Source organism: Osmerus mordax, chromosome 4 (genome assembly GCF_038355195.1).
Source record: "Osmerus mordax isolate fOsmMor3 chromosome 4, fOsmMor3.pri, whole genome shotgun sequence".
Lineage (NCBI taxonomy): Eukaryota > Metazoa > Chordata > Actinopteri > Osmeriformes > Osmeridae > Osmerus > Osmerus mordax.
Genome location: NC_090053.1, coordinates 4031658 through 4053051, shown reverse-complemented (window position 1 = coordinate 4053051; position 21394 = coordinate 4031658). Strand labels below are relative to the sequence as shown.

The following is a 21394-nucleotide window of genomic DNA, read 5'->3' as shown; positions in this document are numbered from 1 at the left end:
GATTTTGTCCACCGGGTGTCCCAGGGTTTCAAAACGTATTTATCCTTGTATCATGAGCAAAAGCCCCACGTGGGGACATCGTTCTCTGATAGGTAGATGTAGCCGTATTCAATTGGAGTAATGCGATTGGACAGATAGAGGCGCTTTCACGGCAGTTCAGCCATCCCTCATGCCGTAGACTGTCTGTGTGTGGCACGGGGTAGATGGACAACAGGGAAATGTGAGATTGTCGAAGGAGTACCATATTACGCTTTTAAAGAATTTCAAACCTCTTAAAATCGAAAGAAAGATTTGAAAACATATTTTCGGATTACTACGCTTTTCACGCAAGCATTTTTTCTTAACAAGATTTCATTCTGGGAGGTTTGTAGCGAAGACAAAAGTAACCAGCCTGGTAAAACTAGCAAAACCAGACCAATTCGCCGAATTGGTGCGCGGTTGCGCTTCGGCGAGAAGATGTTTGTAGTGGTCAGCGAACATTCTCGCCATCCGGACTACAGTGGGAAGGATTAAAACACGTATTGTCCCTGGATCACACAAGTAGCCCACTTTCGAATATTGTGGAAGCATAGACAGGTATGACGGTCGCTGAATATGCCAACAGTGTGATGTTGTTCACCTTCAGCCTTGCTAGCTAACAGTTAGCTAGCTAACGTTAGCAGAGCGCGAGCAGAACGCAGCATGACCCCTCTCAATGCTAAACATGGGTGGATGGACAAATCATACTTCTCAGTGTCGATAGTGTCGCTGCCTCCCACAAAAAAAGGTCATGGCTGCAAAGGTCTAGCTTGCAAAACCCATATTTACATATCTCTCTAGCGTTGATTGTTCACATTAGCACAACATTTGTTTTATTCTCTGTTTTTCAACCAAAAGATTATCCGCGTCATCAAGAATTGGACCAGGGGATTTTGTCGAGCTCGTCTTCAGCGACCCTAGGCTTTGTGTCCGGCTGTTGTGATACTGGCGTGCCAGTGACTTTCTAATCACAGGACCGAAACGCCCGCTTCTTCGATAAACAAAGGATACGTTTCAACATGTATCCTCAGGGCCGCCATCCAGTAAGTTGCTACTACATCTTATTTATTTTAAAGGCTAATTAGCCGACACAGATTGCATATTTTGCTTGTTAAAATGCACACGCTACACGAGTTCGGCTCATCAAACCACTTCCATCTCTGTGGTGTAGCCTACTGATCTAAGATGCGCATTTTGTTAAATTTTTTGGTGAGAACAATGTTCTTGTTCAGACACCAAATATGTCAACACCTGCTTTGAATTGTGTTCGTCGGTCTGACACATCCAGAGTCTTTAATCCATGTAAAATAATGCTGTGCCGAGGTTTATGTTTACGACTGCTACGCACCTTGAGCAAAAAAATTCCTGATTTATAAAATCGTATGTTATCTTACTGCAGTGGACATTTTATTTCCAAGGTCGCATAAATGTATACAGTAATACATATTAAAACCATTTCATAACGTGGTGCACAGAGGCCAGCCAAGACTTTCTCCGAAGTGAATTGCGAAGAATATTAATATACCTTTTATCAGTGATGGACTAATCTGATTTTCTGCCCAATTACAGGCACCGCACCAGCCTGGGCAACCCGGGTTCAAATTCACAGTAGCAGAGTCTTGCGATAGGATAAAAGATGAGTTTCAGTTCCTTCAAGCCCAGTACCACAGGTAAATACAACATCATCAAGGAAATCAAGTGTTGTATTCAGTGTTGACATTAGCAAGACAAAAAGGTGCAATTGTTACCCATGGCACATTGTATTCAAGTGGTTGAAAGTGAGAGATGCCTGGGAAGTAACACCTTGTCTTGTGCTTTAGTCTTAAGGTGGAGTACGACAAATTGGCCAATGAGAAGACAGAGATGCAGCGTCACTATGTCATGGTAAGATTATGTTTTTATTAAGAGACCAATTATGCCTCTACTTATGCTTCCAAGACCTGTTAGTGCTCTGCTTGGGGATGGTGTGACATAAAAGATTGTGTTTTCCTGCATGGTTGAAGGTGTGGGTGAGTGTCAGGTACCCGCCTGAGAGCCCCTCCTCTTTGGGGACCTTGGTTTAGCTAACCACCTTATAAAAGGCTTCTGACAGGCAGGCAGGCAGCAGTGGGCTACAGGGCTACAGGGCTGAGGCTCCATTATAGACCGCCCCTGATCTACAGGGGTCAATGACTGCAGCGCTGCCCTCTGTGTGTGCTGATCTGATTATTCTCCTAGGAGACACTGTGCTCTGACATATGCATGGCCATAAATTAGGTGTGGGCTGACAGAGGTGGGCCAGAGCACTGTGTGGGAAAATGCACCACGGCAAACAAAATGGAGGCTGTGTTACCAGCTTCCTGCTGCTCAGTGGAAGTCTATAGAAGGGGTAGTCTGTGATTTACTTGCTGTAACATGCATCTGATTAATACATAAAAAATACACAGGGGGGGGGGGAACAAATCAGACATGATGAAATCATGGGAGACTCCGTACAAGTGTATTCTGTTATCCTGGGTAAATAGGACTTAAACCAATACGCTGAGACTTAAGTTAAACATTCTTTTCACAGACAAAAAAAAACATGTCAGCCTGACAGGGAAGAGGTTAGGTAAACATGTAGGGAAGTATCCCACAGCCAGCACTGTCGGCTGGGAGGCGTCAGGTTACGCCAGGCCTCTGTTGCTCTGATCTCAGACAGAATGGCTCTCTTGTTTGAGAGTAATTTTCGAAGAAGCTAATGGACTGAATAATGCATTGACCTCATCAAACATGCGCTGACTGGGTAGCCATTTCTGCCCCCAACCGCTGCTTGCAGTCTCTCCGGGTTAGGTTTCAGCCAGGCAGACTGACCTGGGCTGAAATATCAACAGAGTCAAGCAACCCAGTTAAGCTGATCAAACATATTTCTGAGACTTGAAGGTTGTGTAGATCAATAACTCTTCCTGTTGTCCAAAAAATAGACAACATATCCTTGTCATCAAGTAAAAAAATGCCCCGTCAGAGTAGATGGTAATGGTTATGTAACCAAGGTGATTTAAATGGTCCTATTATTTCAGTAGAAATCTATTAATTGAATGGCGTAACTAAACAAGTTTCTTCTTCTACATTACAGTATTATGAAATGTCCTATGGTCTGAACATCGAGATGCATAAACAGGTATGTACCCTCCCTGTGTGACCCTGGTGCCCCTCCACAGCACCCGGCCCAGGCTCACGCCAGACTGACGAGCGAGGCTGCAAGAGCAGATGCCACTCTCTCTCTCTCTTAGCTTGTGAACTGAACTGTGTATTGATTAAAGGAGCCGTAAACAGAAGGGGTCACTGAACAGGCCTTGGGAGTGATTTTGTGCAAACATGCGCGCACACACACACACACACACGCACACACACACACACACACACACACACACACACACACACACACACACACACACACACACACACACACAAACACATTCCTTTTGTATAAGCTTTGAAGGCATCTAGTCAGACCACTGTGATAAGATTAAAGGTGGGACTTTGGAAATGGAGGCCTTTGACATGATGATGAAAGGGAGAGATATGCTGATCTCGAAGCCTTAAGCATTATTTACAGTTGGGTTTATCTGCTCCGGCACATGACGTGAGGGGAATTTCTCCAAGGGTAGAAATCTCTGTGAGATCACTGATCAGTCTTAATCACATCCCTTGAATGTGATTCCGATTCGTTAATGAAGAGATTCCGCTGTGTCCTGCGGTTTGGAGCACGTGTGAGGCTGGTGTCTGTCCCTCGTCCCCCCCCGGCGAGGTTAATGACTGTGGAGCTGGTGGATTGGAGTGGAGGGGGTGATCCATCAATGTCTGGGCCCAGCCAGGGTGTCACACACGACACGTCTGTCAAGAGGTGGGGCTCTTCTGATAGCTTCTGTCAGGCACTTATCTCCAGCCAGGGGAGAGTGAAAAGGGGAGTGGGAGTGGGAGGGGGTGAAAGAGGGAGCTGGGGGGAGGGGCGTTCGGTAGGTAGGCAGGGAGACAGGCCAGCCAGGCCTGTGTAAACAGGTTAATCGACTGATCCATTTTAGTGCCTGACTTTTATCAGGAGCCTCAACAGAGCTGATGGAAGCGTGTGAATAATTCATTGGCGGAGCCCTAACCTGCTTAAAAAAAAAAAAAAGTGTTTGTGAGCAAACATTGCCGCGCCTCCTCCCACCTCCAACCAGAAGGCGGAGACAGGGAGGGGTTAACAGGTGGGGTTGGGATGGATTATTGGACGCACATAGGCATATTATTTTCCAGAAAGGGGATTTATTTTTTTAGTGATGAAATCCATTCCTCCAACTGTGGTTTCCACCCCCCCCCCCCCCCCCCCCCCATTACTGTGTGGAGGGATTTTCCGAGTGCACAGGAGCAGGGCTCAGATAGGCTGACGAGGTTGTATTTACTGATCCCCTCCCCCACGCTATATCAATAATGAGGAGGGACGGGAAGCTCATTTCTGCAGTCGGATGTCAATAAAGCAATTACAGTGTTTCCAGCTTATTGTCTGAGCTGCTCAAAGGGAGGGTACAGTTTAGCACGGTGGTTTTTTGGGGAGCTTACCTGTATTCTTTTGACCCGTCGCCGCACAAACACAGACTCCGACTGAGTCCACGCAGAGCCTGTGTGTGCACAAGCTGAGGGTGGCGCAAGGAGCTTGTTGAGTTATCTAAATACGGGGGCCTCAAGAAATGATTTGCTAAGGAGCTAACCATTTTTCTTGTGGGAGGCCAAAACAAACTTGGGGCCTGTCTGTGGAGCGAGCTCGCACTGCCCTCACAAAAGAGGAGTGTGGTGATGTGTGGTTGGTAGGCTCTGATACCCCCCCCCCCCCACCTGCCCCATATCCTTCTGCATCAGCTAGCCGTGATGACTGGAATATATCAATGCAATCATTCATTTGGTGGGTGCAGTCTCGCTGTTAGTCTTGCAACAGTAGTTTTTTTCATGGTGTTGCATTATAATTTTACATGGGTTTTGACTTGAAAAACGGGCTAGTCCAAGAAAAAAAAGCTTGGTCTTTTGGAAAAAACTCCTGTTACTTCAGTAAATTGTCTCGTCTACTGGAAATGCTAAGGTTAAACCATTCAAATGATCCATGCATTCATTTAGAGGGAGGCCTGCCGGCTGGCATTCTCAGTGGATCGATGCAGGTAAATTCAGATGTCAATTAACAATTTAACCCGGACCGGCATCTTTATTTAGCAGACACCTGCTGTATCTTACATTTACATTTAGTCATTTAGCAGACGCTCTTATCCAGAGCGACTTACAGTAAGTACAGGGACATTCCCCCCCGAGGCAAGTAGGGTGAAGTGCCTTGCCCAAGGACACAATGTCAGTTTGCATGACCGGGAATCGAACTGGCAACCTTCGGATTACTAGCCCGATTCCCTCACCGCTCAGCCACCTGACTCCGTATCTTGTAGGCTAGACTAGACACCAGCCTGGAGTGTCACTCCCGTTGTCACGAGGACTGTGGAGAGGGACGCTGTGAGAACACTGTCACCTCAGAGGCATCGTCATCCTGACGAGGTCAAGTTTTGTTTGTGGACTGATCATGTGACTGGAGCCACCAGTTGTTTTCTCTGCATTTAATGCTCATCAGTGGCTCACTCCTTTCCTCCCCTCCATTGCTGATAGCAACAGACAATGGCTTGCCAGAACGGCGCTGACAGGCCAGCCTGAGAGTGCTCTTAAAGCGGGTGCTAAACAGGTCCGAGTACCTGTAATTGTGTAGCCGAGCGCAAAGCTAGCCTCTCGAGAGCCGGGGCTGTCATTTGATTAAAGTGACAACAGCCTCGTTTTAATCTACTGTCTCCGCTCTGAACCGCCCTGCTGCCCCTCTCTCTGTCTCTCTCGCTCTCTCTCAGCTCACCGGAGTGAGGAGTTTTATGGACGTTTTCCACGTATATTTGCATGTTTTGAACTGTGACCAGGGACTGGTGGAAAGAAAACAGACAGTTGTTGAACGGGTCACCTCATGACCTCCCCAAGCCAGCTGTCACCATGACACTAAGTCCCAGAGGAATGTACTCTGTGCGGTCGAGGCCTTTTAACAAATCCTGTCAAATGTTCGACTGCTATTGACATGGCTTATCTCAACAAACAAGGATTACGCAAGCCAGCAGCTTTTTAACCATTTCCAAGGGCCATCTAGAGCTCTTATCGGAGCACTCACAGTATAGCATTAATGTTCGTGCTTGTTACACATCTTCATCCGTCCTTTCATCTCGTTATGAGATATAGAGCTTTGGGTCTGTTTGGTTTATGGCAGAAGACTAGGGACTTTTGTCTATTTCCAACAGCGGTGGATGTATTAAGTCTGGAGTTGATAAGTACCTTGCCAGTGATACATCACATAATATCAGTAGCTCCAGGCTCCTGCCAAGTGCTCTGTTGTTGAAGCTGTGTCCAGCTCAGTCCCAGAGCTGTGATGGCTATCTGGCTGCTGCAGGCTGGGTCTGGCTGCTGCAGGCTGGGTCTGGCTGCTGCAGGCTGGGTCTGGCTGCTGCAGGCTGGGTCTGGCTGCTGCAGGCTGGGTCTGGCTGCTGCAGGCTGGGTCTGGCTGCTGCAGGCTGGGTCTGGCTGCTGCAGGCTGGGTCTGGCTGCTGCAGGCTGGGTCTGGCTGCTGCAGGCTGGGTCTGGCTGCTGCAGGCTGGGTCTGGCTGCTGCAGGCTGGGTCTGGCTGCTGCAGGCTGGGTCTGGCTGCTGCAGGCTGGGTCTGGCTGCTGCAGGCTGGGTCTGGCTGCTGCAGGCTGGGTCTGGCTGCTGCAGGCTGGGTCTGGCTGCTGCAGGCTGGGTCTGGAGGGGTCTGTTCTGTTGGGCGTCACCCCCCCCCCCCCCCCATCTCCATGGCTGTGTTCAGGGAAGCCGTATATCCTGCTGCCAGAATGCCTGGCATTTGCGCCATGTGTGATAAATATGTGTGCCGGCCCTGCAGAGTACACTGGGCATAGCGTTCCGATGAAGAATCGGAGAGAATCACCGTGATGTGTTTGTGTTCCGCAGTGGCCCTGCGTTGAACTGCGGCTCATAAATTCCACCAATGATGTAGCTTTGGCAGTTATTTTATTTTATTTTTTTCAGCTTCCAAGTGAAGTTTCCGACAGGGGGCTAGGCCTGCTGGTGTTGGAGGGTGACCCTCCTCTCTCCCTGCACCTCCTACCCATGCTCCCTGTACCCCCCTCCCCATTCAGCTGCAGTGTTCATCTGATCGACAGCCTGAAAATTCAATTTAATGACCGGCCTCCAAGCACGTAATATGATTTTAAAGCCTGTTACGGTCAAGCAGAGGTGCGATTTGCATAATGATCCCAGCAAGATAGGCTTGCTGCTGTTGCCATGGCAGTGAGGAGACAGACAGAAGAATGGAGGTTGGGCCCTTTGCTGGTGTTGATGGGAGCCCTGAGGGGCAGGAGGAGGAGGAGGGGGAGGAGGAGGGGGAGGGGGAGGGGGAGGGGGAGGAGGAGGAGGAGGGGGAGGGGGAGGGGGAGGGGGAGGGGGAGGGCTTGAAAAAAAAGACTAGGGCTACAGGAAACGGGCTTTAAACAGAAGACCACCACAATACGGTTACAGTGCTATTGATCCCAGACCAGTGATGTGCGACCCAAAGCCCATCATGGCCTGCCTATACAGTTAGCTTAATCAATAGTAGCACTTGTAATTACACCCACGGCATCATTTTTCAGACAGCTCATGTAAATAAACAGACTGTGCAGTCTGGCGTGGGTCTGAGTTATTTCCTGAAGAGGGGCCCCGTGGTTTGACTCTGAGGTTAACTGCAGCAGACAGTGGAGTTTGAGATAAGAGGAAGCAGCGAGGAAAGGATGCTCTTAACACAGCAACACTCTGCTCATATCCGCTCAGTCTGGAGAGCACTCTCCACACAGCTGTGCTCCGTCCCCCTGGGCTGTCCTAATGTTTTAACTATTTCAAATGTCAATATCATGCTGTTTAGAGGATGTCGAGTCAAGCAGTTCTGATTGCCGCAGTAATTGACATAATCGGTGTAAACATTAAAGAGGGGGGGGGGGTTTGAATGAAGTCACTCTGCTGAAGATCTAAATTTGGTTTTCTGTTTCTGTGTTGTTGTTTTTTCCAGACGGAAATTGCCAAACGGCTTAACGCAATTTTAGCTCAAATTATGCCTTTTCTGTCACAAGAGGTGAGTTTTTCAAGTGGTCAACATTTCAATTTCACACACATGCCAAAGGTGGCGGTTATGGTAGTCATATTATGTAATCTAAAGTTACACCCCCCAAAAAATGTAAGGTTAGTTTTTAATGAATAATTGTGCATGCCAAGTGTTGGCCTCTTAAAGGCAGTAATGCAGTGAATATCCAGTGTGTATTAGTCAGTTAAATGTGCCCTTCATTAAGACGTGTTTGTTCCCCCAGCACCAGCAGCAGGTGGCTCAGGCTGTTGAGCGTGCTAAGCAGGTGACTATGACAGAGCTGAATGCCATCATCGGGGTACGTGGACTTCCCAATCTGCCTCTGACCGTGTGTATACCTCCTTTTATACCTTTTACACCTCCATGACCACTGGAAGACCTGCGCACGCACGCACGCACAAGCACGCACACGTACGCATACGTACACACACGCACGCACACGCACAGTTAACAATTACCTAGAGAATACAGAACACCGTCAGCCCCCCACAAAGTGCAGGTTTTCCATGGTCATGGATTCATTTGACTGTTTAAAGATTGTGTTATTGTTGTACTGTGTCATGTTGTCTGAAGAGCTAGGGTTTAGGGCGGGTCAGGTTAGGCCTGTTGGCTCATGTTCTTGTCTCAGTGGCATCGTCACTGTCTGGTTGTGTAATTATAAAGCCAGAGATCTCTGGAGATTCCCCCCTGCTGTATGTGTTGCTTTAATTGGCTATGGTTTTAACAAGGAGGCTCATCCCTTACTGCCGACAGCAGTAAGGGATGAGTGGATAGCTGTGGGAATTGAAGGCAGGGGAGAGGGGGTAGAGGTGAACAACACTGTATTGCTGGTGCTCTGGACAGTGTTCCCCAGCACACACACACTCACGTAGTCAGTAATCAGCCCTTACTGCCGTAGCTCATTTCTGTAGCAGCACACAGCATGCAGTCTTGTTCAGACCTCATCTACCATCTGCTCTTCATTGATCACCAACACCAGCCCTTTTAGTCCCACTGTATAAATGATTAGACTTCCCCGCAATCAAAGCTCACGTTATCAGCGATCTTGTTATGACACAAGTTCACCCTGCTCTGACCTTAGCTGCCTTCTCATTGAGCTCTCTAACATGCACAGGAGGCATGTTGCACTGCCTGTCGGAGGGCCCATATTGAAATTCAATGACTGCCCCCCGTGACCTTATGCTCCTGGGTAATGGCTTCCAGAAATGGCTCTGATTCGATTGTCTGAGGTGATGTAGTGTCATTAGTTTTTAGCCGACAGAGCAATGCCTTGATTACACCTTAACCATGTAAGCAGGGCTGTCGCATGGAATTTACCTGTGTCGTGTTGTTATTGGGCAAAATAATTGATTCATTATTAGTTGGGAATTCTTCTTTAACCTTTGAACAGCTCGAATCAGTTGTAACCACTGTCATTATCTGGCCACTGTCAGCGGTTATTGGAATGTAGGTAAATGTCCAAGGTTGGGGGGGGGGGGGGGGGGGGGGTTGTAACAGCACAGTGATTCCCAGTATATGGCCCAATTTGGCTGTATCCCTTGTTCTGAAACATTGAGTACATTTGTTTGCACACCCCGGTGGGGGGGAGGGGGGGAGGGGGGGGGGGTGCGAATGCGTAGTAACCATTAGTAATTCATGAAGGAGTGGCTCTGTAGACATGCCAAAGGCCTCATGCATATTGTAGAGCAAGGTGGGGTGAAGGGAGCGTGCCAGCGAGCAGGAAGCCAGCAGCATGTCTTATTGATGGGATGGGAGGGCCGGTAATAGGATGCATCTAGGCCAGCTGCTGCTGGTGAGGGGCTGCCGCCCGGACACCTCACATTAGACCGCTCTCTCATTGGTGGAGAGCCAGGGCTGTAGGGCTAGCCAGCGACCTGCTAGCACGGACCTGGGCGCATGGCTCTTGACCAGCCTTGTTTGTCAGTTGGAATATCCTGTCAGGAGAATGATGCGTTTGGAGTATCCTCTCCTGTTGTTGAGTTCATTTAGCTAGCATTAGCATTTAGCTGTTGACTGCCTTTTTATTTTATTTTTGGCTGACGGGGCTATAGGGAAATAAGTCCTGTGCTAAACGTAATTACTACCCATGGAAGTGTAGTCCTAGCTTTTCAGTGGGCTGCCATTTTTACAGTGATGATTACACTTGGAGCATCTAGCTCATTAGTGTCTGTCATGCATGTGGCCTGATCTGTGGTTGTTACACATAGGTCTGAACCTGTCACTCTCCTCCCTCCCTCCCTCCACCCATCGCCTCTCTCCCTCCCTCCACCCATCGCCTCTCTCCCTCCCTCCACCCATCGCCTCTCTCCCTCCACCCATCGCCTCTCTCCCTCCACCCATCGCCTCCCTCCCTCCCTCCGTCCCTCCCCCAGCAGCAGCAGCAGCAGGCTGTCTACCCAGCAGCTCTCATGGTCAGTGTTACACACAGATGGCCCCCTGTAGCATTTGCTGGAGCTATTGGGCTTGCTAGCACAGACAGGAGCTTGAGGGGCTTGTGCATGCTGCATGCTATTCCTCCAGGAACTGCCAAAGTGCCCATTGACGTTTCGCCATTTTGTGCCTGAAGTGAAGTCGTTTTGAGCAAAAACGACAAATGAGCTTGGCTGCTATATTCACACACTGAAATAAAGATGAGCACAAAGAGCAGGTCTTTATCTAGGAATATTGAATTAGAGGGAATAGGCTTCCTTTCTTGCTTTATTATTGTCTCCATTTGTGGCCCTCTAATGAGGGCTGTGGCTGATCAGCCATGCATATTACCCATCAGTGCCTCATTAAGCACAATGAGCAGGGATGGGGCTCCCCTGCCAACAAACTGGCTGCTTAATTTCCCTCATGGACCTAATATCATATCTCACACACCCACACACACACACAAATCTTGTATGCACATTTTATAATTGGATTGGCAGCCCTGGAGTTGAGGGGAAGGTTGCAAGTTCATCTCCCTTGTGACACCCCGCGCTATAGCCATTCTCAACCCTACCTGCGGTGTAGATAATGTGAAAATCTAGAAGCAATTACCCCTCCCCCCTCCCTCCAGAATGACAGCTGATGGACATATTGGTATTGTTGTGCCCTTTCATAGTGCAGGCCCAGTGTGTGTACAAGCTTGATGAAAAAGTAATATTTCCTTGTCTCACAAGTGAAGTGGGTTTGATAACCAAGTGAAGGCCAATGCATCACACCATGACACGTCCCTGATGGGTTCCTCCATCCATTACGACGGCCCCGATCTACTGGACGTGACCAGAAATGGTCACTGTTGGAAACCAGACTCATAAAAAGAGAGAGTCAGAGAGCCATAATAGCATCTGAATTATTCAGCTGGCTTGTAGACTGTAATAAATTGTGGATGTCTTTATTGGTGGCTTGGCTAAGTATTATTTAACCTTGCTTTAAACTGCTTACTTCCTTACTGAGTGCCTTTTAACTGCCATCCATTTTCCCGTGCCTTTCAAATATTGATGGGGGAGTATTGGAGGCTTGGCTCGGTGCCAGGCAAGGACCCTGGGTCTCCGTGCCAGGCAGGGACCCTGGGTCTGGGCTGCCAGGCAGGGACCCTGGGTCTCCGTGCCAGGCAGGGACCCTGGGTCTGGGCTGCCAGGCAGGGACCCTGGGTCTCCGTGCCAGGCAGGGACACTGGGTCTGGGCTGCCAGGCAGGGACTCTGGGTCTGGGCTGCCAGGCAGGGACCCTGGGTCTCCGTGCCAGGCAGGGACCCTGGGTCTGGGCTGCCAGGCAGGGACCCTGGGTCTCCGTGCCAGGCAGGGACACTGGGTCTGGGCTGCCAGGCAGGGACTCTGGGTCTGGGCTGCCAGGCAGGGACTCTGGGTCTGGGCTGCCAGGCAGGGACCCTGGTTCTGGGCTGCCAGGCAGGGACCCTGGGACAGCGTAGCTTGCCAGCCACATGTGCCCGCTCCAGCCGCAGCTGCTGGCTCTCGCTACTATCGGATTGTCGAAGTTTGGGTTTGTGGCTTTACTCATGTGCTGCGCGTCCACCCGAGTGAATGTGAAGGGAGTTGACATGCACGGCTGCTTTGTGAAGGGTTTTAAAGAGCAGGTGGTTGTTTAGCCCCCGCAGGCTGACAGATAGATTCCCGTGCCTCCTCTGGGGACCCCCCCCCCCCCCCCCCCAGCTTACTGACCAACTCACTGACAGCTGAGGCAGCGTGAAATACGCTAGTTTACATCAAGCAGAATGCTAACTCCACAGATAACCCCTCGTTTTGACGAGCGCGGCTGGCTTGAGGAGGCTCTCGTTGACTTCCATTGTGCAGTGATTAATCCGAGCTTTAACTAACTTTGCTGAGTGAGTTCTTCTGCTCCCCGGTGTCCCGCCAACACCCCCCAGTATCCTGCCTCCGACGTGTTGAGCAGTTGACGGTCGTTAGTTATAACTTGTATTTTCCTCACAGCACATCTGAGGCTTATGCCCCCCCCACCCCACAGACTGGTATGAAAATAGCTCTGAGAGGGATTGCTCTCTTGATCCTGACGGTAATAGATGTGTGAATGTGCTAATACTCGCCCGCCCCTCTCGCTGCGCAAATGGGGGGTTTAACTGATCAGCTCGCGCGTAGTGCATGGCGTCTCTTTATTCTCTTTCCCTCCGACCCACTTGTGGTGTGTCTCGTGTTGTCTCGTCCGCCTGACCCCCCCCCCCTCCCCTACAGCAGCAGCAGCTCCAGGCACAGCACCTCTCCCACGCTGCCCACGGCCCTCCCATCCAGCTGCCCCCTCACCCCTCGGGCCTGCAGCCCCCCGGCATCCCCCCGGTGACGGGCGCGGGCTCTGGCCTCCTGGCCCTCGGGGCCCTGGGCAGCCAGGCCCACCTGCCCGTGAAGGATGAGAAGAACCACCACGACCTGGAGCACAGAGGTGAGGAGAGGGGGGGGGGGCCTTCTCCAGACTACTTAGAGCTTTCATGATAACATGACTGACAGCGTGATAAGTGTAAAAACGTGGATGGGGGTGGGGGTGAAATGATTCATCTGGAGAAACTGAGTTAGTCCATGCTCCAAGGTCCCCTAGGTAAGAGCTATATCCTGTCTGCTCACATTCTGTGTGGGTAATGAGCTGGTACATTCTCATGCCCATGACTGGACAAGCTATTCAACGACTCCAATCACACCGTGATAAGAAAGCCCTGTAGGCAAATCTCTCACTTAACCACCAGCATCTGTTATGATATGCTAACTGACTTGTGTTTTCCTTTGCATGACTTGGCTAATCATCTTCTCCCCCTTCCATGGCTGGTTCCTGTAATAAGAGAGCACGGTGAGTCCTCAAGTGGTGTGTGTGTGTGTGTGTCGCATGTAAGAATGATTTCAAAATCAAGAGCATTTCCATTCATAATTCACCGTTAATGTCAAGTGAGATTTCTTGCTAAAAACACACTAAAGCCCCATGTTCAGCCAGCATCCTAATCTGCGCTCAATAAAATGATTAATGGGAAATGAGGTTTGCAATATAAGCCATGTGCATTTAATCCAGAGGGGAAATTACTTGTATCACGCTAGAGAGATTAGCAGCTCTGTAATTTCATCACAATTAAAGAAAGGCTTGGACTTCCCTACTTAAAAGATTTATCTGATCCCTTCCAGTGTCTCCCTTGTGTACCAGCCCTCCATCTACTCTCTGGCGTTTTGATAAATATTTATGTGCACAAATGCAGAATTGTTTTATTTATCCTTTTTGGTTCTCTAACCCGGTGCGCCCCCGACCTGCTAAAGCATTTGTTTGTATGGCTGTGATCTCTGATGGCTCGTGATGGGCTCTGCGAGATTGTGTTTCTGTCGGCTGGGCCTGCTGAATGGGTGCAGTCATGTCTGAAGAAATGGAACTCCTGGGGCGATTAGCAGGACTGTTTTGTTGCCGCGCAGGTCATCTGATAGCATAGTGGTGACTTTGGTTAATGAGTCACGCTAAGCATCTCTTGAAAAGGTCAGCCATTATAGAGACAGTGGCCCTTTGCCCAGACAGCTAGTCCCATCTCCCTCTGTCGACTCCAACGGGCTGCCGTTTGAGCTCTGGACCTCAGAGGAAGAGACAAGGGACTCAGGAAGAAGACTCAGACTGTTTACAGGCCAACAGAACTCCCGTAAAGGCCTGTTGGACACCTGCCTGGTCCCTTCCAGCATATTGACTTTTAGAGTGAGCAGTCCCAGCGTGTGTGGGCAGCCAGTGAGGAGAAGTACCAGTTGGTCCCACGCTGCTGTGCCCACTGGCAGGATCTAGACCCCCCCCCCTCCCCCTCTTTCTTTATCTCTCCGCTCAGAGGCCTGCCGTTAAAAGCCGAGTGCAGCTGACATGGTGCCCAAGCACGCCACAGCAATCAATGGCCGTTGCCCACGCCCCTCTCTCTGTCTCTCTCTTCTATGTATCCTCTCTCGCTCTCCGCCTCCTCTCTGCTCTCTCCTGTTTTCGCTCTCTTCATCTCTATCCCTCTCCCCCCCCCCCCCCCCCCCCTCTCTCTCTTTGTCTCGCTCGGCGGCGCTGACTCTAGAGAAAGAGCCTCTGTTCAGCACCAACACACACACTGCTCATGTCCCTGTGAGACTGTTTGTTGTCCGGTTGTGAGAGGGGAGGAGGGAGAGGAGCCCAGGGAACAAGCTCCCCCTTCAGCCCAGATAAGGGCTCATTCTGCCGGGGGTACAGGGCCAGGCCTGTGTGTGACATGAAGCTTGGCTGGTGTCAGGGTACTGTCTGGAGCGGTCTCGCAGTTGGCTTGTTAAGAATCTGTGGCATCTCTGGATCTGGGGACTGGATGCTTCCTGTGTTTGGATTGGAGCCGGTTGTCCTGAATGCACATTAGCATGGTGGGGGGGGATACTGCTCGATGGCTGTTTCTTGGAACTGTAATAAACCCTGTATGCGCTTTGTCCTTGCAGAACAACTCGATATCCCCCTCGGACAGCCTGCGCACGGCCAGCGAGAAGCACCGCAGCTCCTCCGACTACAACATGGACTCCAAGAAACGCAAAGTGGAGGAGAAAGACAGCATGAGTCGATACGTACGTCACCACCGCCACTCAGGCCCTGAGCACGAGCTACGCCACCAGGCGGGGAAGTCCCATCTCTTGACCCCTTTCCCCTTCTCTCCTCCACAGGACAGCGACGGCGATAAGAGCGATGACCTGGTCGTCGACGTGTCCAACGAGGTGAGGGCACCACTTGATTGGCCGGCCGGGCGGGGGGGGGAATAGGACGTTGTCCACCTGAAGATTTCAGCGTTCAGCGCACCACGCCGAGCATACAGCCGTGTAGTCACCCCGCCGTGTGTCTGTCTCCCCCCCCCCCTCCCCCAGGACCCCGCCACCCCACGGGCCAGCCCCGCCCACTCGCCCCCGGAGAACGGCATCGACAAACCGCGGCCCCCGAAGAAGGACACGCCCACCAGCCCTGCGTCGGTGGCCTCCTCTGGCAGCACGCCGTCCTCCAAGACCAAAGAGCACAGCCAAGTACATGCAGCTCCCCAGCACTGGGTTACTACTGGGAGGGGGGGGGGGGGGGGGGGGGTTCAAATCTGGGACAGCCAACGAAGGCTGTCCCTTTAGTAGTGGCTGTCTGTTCCCTCGGCCGCGTTTTAAGTACATGACTAACCGTCAGGGATAATAATGTCCTGCAGCAGGATCAGCCAGGTTCTCTCTTAATAACTCAGTGTATTTAACTATTCCAGGATCGCTTAGAAAAAAAAGATTAAACCAAAAGCAGCAAGGGATGAGGGGGGGGAAAAAATCTATTGTAGAGGTAATAGGGTTTGGAATAAATATCAGTTTAGAGTTCTGCAGGACTTGTCAGAGATGGGATTAAGTTCAGTTTGTGTCTGGCTTTTGGTTTGTGACTCAGTTCTCTCTCTCTCTCTCTCTCCCCCTCCTGCTACAGAATGACAAGTCCTCAACGCCTGGTCTCAAGTCCAACACGCCCACCCCCCCGCAGCGACGGCCCCACCCCTGGCACCAGCACCACCCCTGGGCTGCGGCCCATCCTGGGCAAGCCCACAGGCATGGAAGCCCTGGGTTAGTGCTCCCTCACACCCAGCCCCCTCTGGAAGCCAAGAGCTCTGCTGGCACTCTCTTTTCCGTCTCATCTGTTTGTGGCTGGACTCAGTATTGGACTGACCCCCCCCCCCCTCTTCTCTCTCGCCAGCTGCCCCTGCTCTGCGGACGCCCCTCTCCATCGCAGGCTCGTACCCTACCCCCTTCGCCATGATGGGCCACCCGGACATGAACGGGGGTCTGACCAGCCCGTACGCAGGCCTCCACATCTCTCCTCAGATGAGCGCTGCAGCCGCCGCCGCCTACGGACGATCGCCAATGGTAACCCCCCCCCCCCCTCCCCGCGCTCCTCCCCCCCTCTGTGCTTTCACGCGTCACCATGTTAGAGGTGAGGCGTGCGGCGGGGCTGACGGCAGCCGTGTCCTCTTCTGTTTTCTAGGGCTTCGATCCGCACACCCACATGAGAGCTCCCGGCCTTCCAGCCAGTCTCACCTCCATCTCTGGGGGCAAGCCGTAAGTGCCCCCTCTCTCTCTGTCTCAGTCCTGTGTCCTGTGTCCCGTGTCAGCCAGCTGAAGGCCTCTCTCCTGTCTCAGGGCCTACTCCTTCCACGTCAGCGCCGACGGGCAGATGCAGCCCGTGCCCTTCCCCCCCGACGCCCTGATTGGCCCGGGCATCCCTCGCCACGCCCGGCAGATCAACACGCTCAGCCACGGCGAGGTGGTGTGCGCCGTCACCATCAGCAACCCCACGCGCCACGTCTACACGGGGGGCAAGGGCTGCGTGAAGATCTGGGACATCAGCCAGCCAGGCAGCAAGAGTCCCGTGTCCCAGCTGGACTGCCTGGTGAGCAGCCTCGCCGCCCGCATTGAGACGGGGTGGAGGATATGGGAAGAGTATCTATGCCCAGACCTCATGTTCCTGTATTGATTCCCCCCCACCCGCTGCCTTCCTCTCTGCCGCAGAACCGGGATAACTACATCCGCTCCTGCAAGCTGCTGCCAGACGGCCGCACATTGATCGTGGGCGGGGAGGCCAGCACGCTGACCATCTGGGACCTGGCCTCCCAGACGCCGCGCATCAAGGCGGAGCTCACCTCCTCCGCCCCGGCCTGCTACGCCCTGGCCATCAGCCCCGACGCCAAGGTCTGCTTCTCCTGCTGCTCCGACGGCAACATCGCCGTCTGGGACCTCCACAACCAGACCCTGGTCAGGTAGGTCCCACACCCCCCACCCCTCCGGTCCACAGGAGCAGTGCTCTGAAGGCTTCACGCTGGGCTGATGGAGCGCAGTTTCCACAGGTGGTGTTTTTGAGTCTGTGAGCATGTAAAGACGCTTCTTTCTTGCTCTCTTGCTCTCTCTCCCTCCCTCTCTCTCTCTCTCTCCATGTCACAGGCAGTTCCAGGGCCACACGGACGGCGCTAGCTGCATCGACATCTCTCACGACGGCACCAAGCTGTGGACCGGGGGCCTGGACAACACGGTGCGCTCCTGGGACCTGAGAGAGGGCAGGCAGCTGCAGCAGCACGACTTCACCTCCCAGGTACGGGTCGTCCCCGTCCCCACACACACACACATGCACACACACAGCAACAGTCAGGGAGTCAGATGGCTGAGTGGTTAGGGAATCAGGCTGTTAATCAGAAGGTTGCCGGTTCGATTCCTGGAAATCCGTGAAAAATGACGTTGTGTCCTTGGGCAAGGCACTTCACCCTACTTGCCTCTGGAGGGAATGTCCCTGTACTTACTGTAAGTCGCTCTGGATAAGAGTGTCTGCTAAATGACTAAAATGTCCATCACGCTCACTAACGTCTGTCCCGTTGACCAGATCTTCTCCCTGGGTTACTGTCCGACGGGCGAGTGGCTGGCGGTGGGCATGGAGAGCAGCAACGTGGAGGTGCTCCACCACACCAAGCCGGACAAGTACCAGCTGCACCTGCACGAGAGCTGCGTCCTCTCCCTCAAGTTCGCCTATTGCGGTGAGGACTTGCACAGCCCCAGGGGGGCCTGCAGCCCCCCCCCCCTGTTGTTTTGTGCTTCGGTGTCTTCTTCCTGTAAAGGTCACTGTAGGTAGTACAGCTCTTAGATCCATTACCGTGGCAAGGTGGCCTGATTATGCTGTGTTCTGTCCTCCTCTCCAGGTAAATGGTTCGTGAGCACTGGGAAGGACAACCTGTTGAACGCTTGGAGGACTCCGTACGGCGCCAGCATATTCCAGGTATGCAGATCGATCCAGTCTGTCTGTGGATGCAGACAGGCTCAAGCCGGGGGCCCAGATAGTCTCTGTGAGGAAGGAAGGGCACTGCGACCGCTGGCTGCCTGGCCCTGTGCTATCAGTGAAAACCCAACCTGAAATATTGACCAGACGAGTTCAGTTTGAGGAGGACATTCGGGGCGGAGATTGGATGTCATCATTAGAATCTAACATAGCCTCGCAGTCAGCGTTTAACTTCAAATACTTATGGAGCATGCTCAGGTGTTGAAGGTCCCGTGACATAAACATTTCACTTTAAGAGGTTCTTTAACCCTTGTGTTATCTTCGGGTCATTCTGACCCATCAGTCATTGTGACCCACCGTCGTATTGCGACAACTTTACCGCATACAAAAACAAAGTGAAGCATTTTCTTTTAACCGTTGGGCTGTCTCAGACCACCCACATTGCGAAGGTTAAAAGAAAATAATTTTTATTTGTTTTTGTATTGGGTAAACACAACGATGGTTCGTTATGAACCTTTGGGTCATGTGACCCGAAGGCAGCACAAGGGTTAACATTAATGAGTTCCCCTAGCCTGCCGTAGGTCCCCCAGTGGCTGGACATTTTGATAGGTGTAAACCAAGCCCTGGGTATTCTTCTCCGCCTTTGAGAAAATTAAAGGCTCCAAACGTTCCAATTTGAAAAGGTTCCTCTTATGTCGTCATAAGGAGGAAGGTTACCTCCCCTTTCTCTGCTTTGCTCGCACAGAGAATTTGGCCCCTCAATGAGAAAATGAGCAACGACCGTGCAAGCGCGATATTAGTTTTTCCTCGAGACATCATGGCTTGCATGATCGAAGCATGGCAGTTAGCCCCGCCTCTTTCTTCCTCATAGCATTTAAAGCTACAGACACAGAAATGGCACGTCCTAAGGAAAGCTCATTGTGGGACTGCTCGTAGTGGCTGTAATTCTGCACCACGGCTGAATTTCGGGAGAGAGGCTTCAGATACAGTATTAGGGGACCACTAAGGCCTGTATAAAAGCGTCCAAAAGCAGCATGCCATGGGACCTTTTGAGAAAAGGTCGAATCCCATCTAAAGCTCATCTCCCTTTTTCAGTCCAAGGAGTCATCCTCGGTCCTGAGCTGTGACATCTCAGCGGACGACAAGTACATTGTGACGGGCTCCGGTGACAAGAAGGCTACTGTGTACGAGGTCATCTACTAGATGGAAGCTGCAGTGGATCGGAGCGCGTCCTGCTCAGGAACAGGACCCCGCTCCTCCTCCCTCCTCCCCCCTCCCCCCCCTATCTACCCCCTCCTCACAGACAGCATGGATGTGGCCTGCAGCCCCCTGGGTGAACTGACTGGAGGGAGGGGCCTGGCTGGGCCAGACTGGACTGGACCGGACCAGACTGCACATCTATGGCCCAGGATAGCTGTGTCCCTCTGCCCCTGTTATCCGTCACTCATGCGACTTAACACACCTCCCAAGGCACTAGTGAAGAAAATATTGTCTCACTGTTTTCAGTTTATTGGATTTTTGTTTTTTGGGTGTGTGTCTTTTTGAACACGGCGGGACAGATCCGTGACGTAACAAGCGGCGGCTCCCTGCTCTGGAGCTTCTCTCTGGAGCTCCTGTGAAAAGTGTACATAATGGAGTAATAAAAGGCCTTTTATAGATTTATATTTTGGTGTCCAGTTACGCTTGTGATGGTTCTTACTTGTTCTCTCCTTGATTCTCGGTTCCCCCCTGGGGGATGGAAATTAGATTAGGACTTTGTAAAAGGATATTCTATTTCAGTTTATTTTTTTTTCTCATGCCTTTTTCAAGTTCGTTTTCCAGGCTGACCTTTTCGGAAATCTAATTTGGATTTTTCTCCCTGACAAAAAACTTTTTTGCTTATTAGAACACGTAACCGGGACATTTGAACAGATTCTCTGGATTGTAACCGTGGAGAACTCTGGGAAATGCCCCAGTCTTCAGACTGAACCATCAGAGAAGCAGGAATCCTGGACCAGGAAGGGGTGGAGGGAAGGCTCGGCCTGTCGCTCATCTGTGCCCGACAGCCCTGGTCCAATCAAATGAATCCTAGAGAAAAAAAAGGACACCAAGGAACACAGCTGCTAGATTGACTGTAAAAAAATGGTGCTTCTCTGCACAAGCAGCCCTCTGGAAGATCATTGGTGTGCTTTGGGTAGGGGGGGTGGGGGGGGGGGGGAGGGAGGGAGGGAGGGTCTATGCTCTCAATTGACTGTCCAATAACCTGCTTGTGCAAATTGTTCTGTGCTCACCATGGCTTCATCCCAAGTCATCAGTCTTTAATAGTTCGATTAGCTGTCTTGACTGCCTGTACGGTAACTGATATGCAAAGGTTACACTGAAGTAGTCAAACGAGTCTAACAACTTTGTTCCTGTTTGATATGCTCTGTTTACTTTTTCCACTTCATGATGTGCCTGTGTCATGGCCCTCTCGTGGGCCAGCTTGAATGATCTCTTATTCATAGACACATCAGATCATGTAGCAAACTGTCATCATCACTGAGGATATGTACAGTTGTTGATATTTCAATAAACTGTTTTTGATATAAAAAATATAAAAATAAACGACTTTCTCTTCAGAAACGGTCTCTAGCATCTCCGGTAATGCAATATTTGTCTTTTGCTAGCTTCTTCAAACACCATAAACACGAGCATGCGACACGGTATGACCGTTTTGGTTGATAATCAGCCTCAGAAAAGCTAGTATGTTTGAGAAAACAAGCCGGCGTTGTGGGTGACTGCATGAGTGCCTCTGTCATAGAGCAGGCACAGAGGACGCGCCCTGTGTTGTGTGTCCACAGAGCTAAACGGTTGCGCTCCTGTATACTGTCCAGGGTAGCTTCCTGTATACTGTCCAGGGCAGCTTCCTGTATCCTGTCCAGGGCAGCTTCCTGTATCCTGTCCAGGACAGCTTCCTGTATACTGTCCAGGGCAGCTTCCTGTATCCTGTCCAGGGCAGCTTCCTGTATCC

At 51.3% G+C, this 21394-nt stretch overlaps 1 protein-coding gene across 1 annotated transcript; it reads left to right on the top strand.

Annotated features, from left to right (window-relative positions):
• The first annotated feature begins 202 nt into the window (after nt 1-202).
• tle3a (TLE family member 3, transcriptional corepressor a) lies at nt 203-20579 on the top strand. Its single transcript, XM_067234015.1, is given in 23 exon segments — nt 203-576; nt 877-1061; nt 1588-1688; nt 1839-1902; nt 3113-3157; nt 8120-8182; nt 8415-8519; nt 10570-10602; nt 12867-13071; nt 13463-13470; nt 15084-15206; nt 15303-15353; nt 15501-15653; nt 16078-16122; nt 16124-16211; nt 16342-16511; nt 16630-16703; nt 16785-17034; nt 17154-17401; nt 17583-17730; nt 18016-18166; nt 18329-18405; nt 19501-20579. Coding segments are annotated over 22 exon segments (2334 nt in total). The 5' UTR covers nt 203-576; nt 877-1037; the 3' UTR covers nt 19609-20579.
• Nucleotides 20580-21394: the final 815 nt, after the last annotated feature.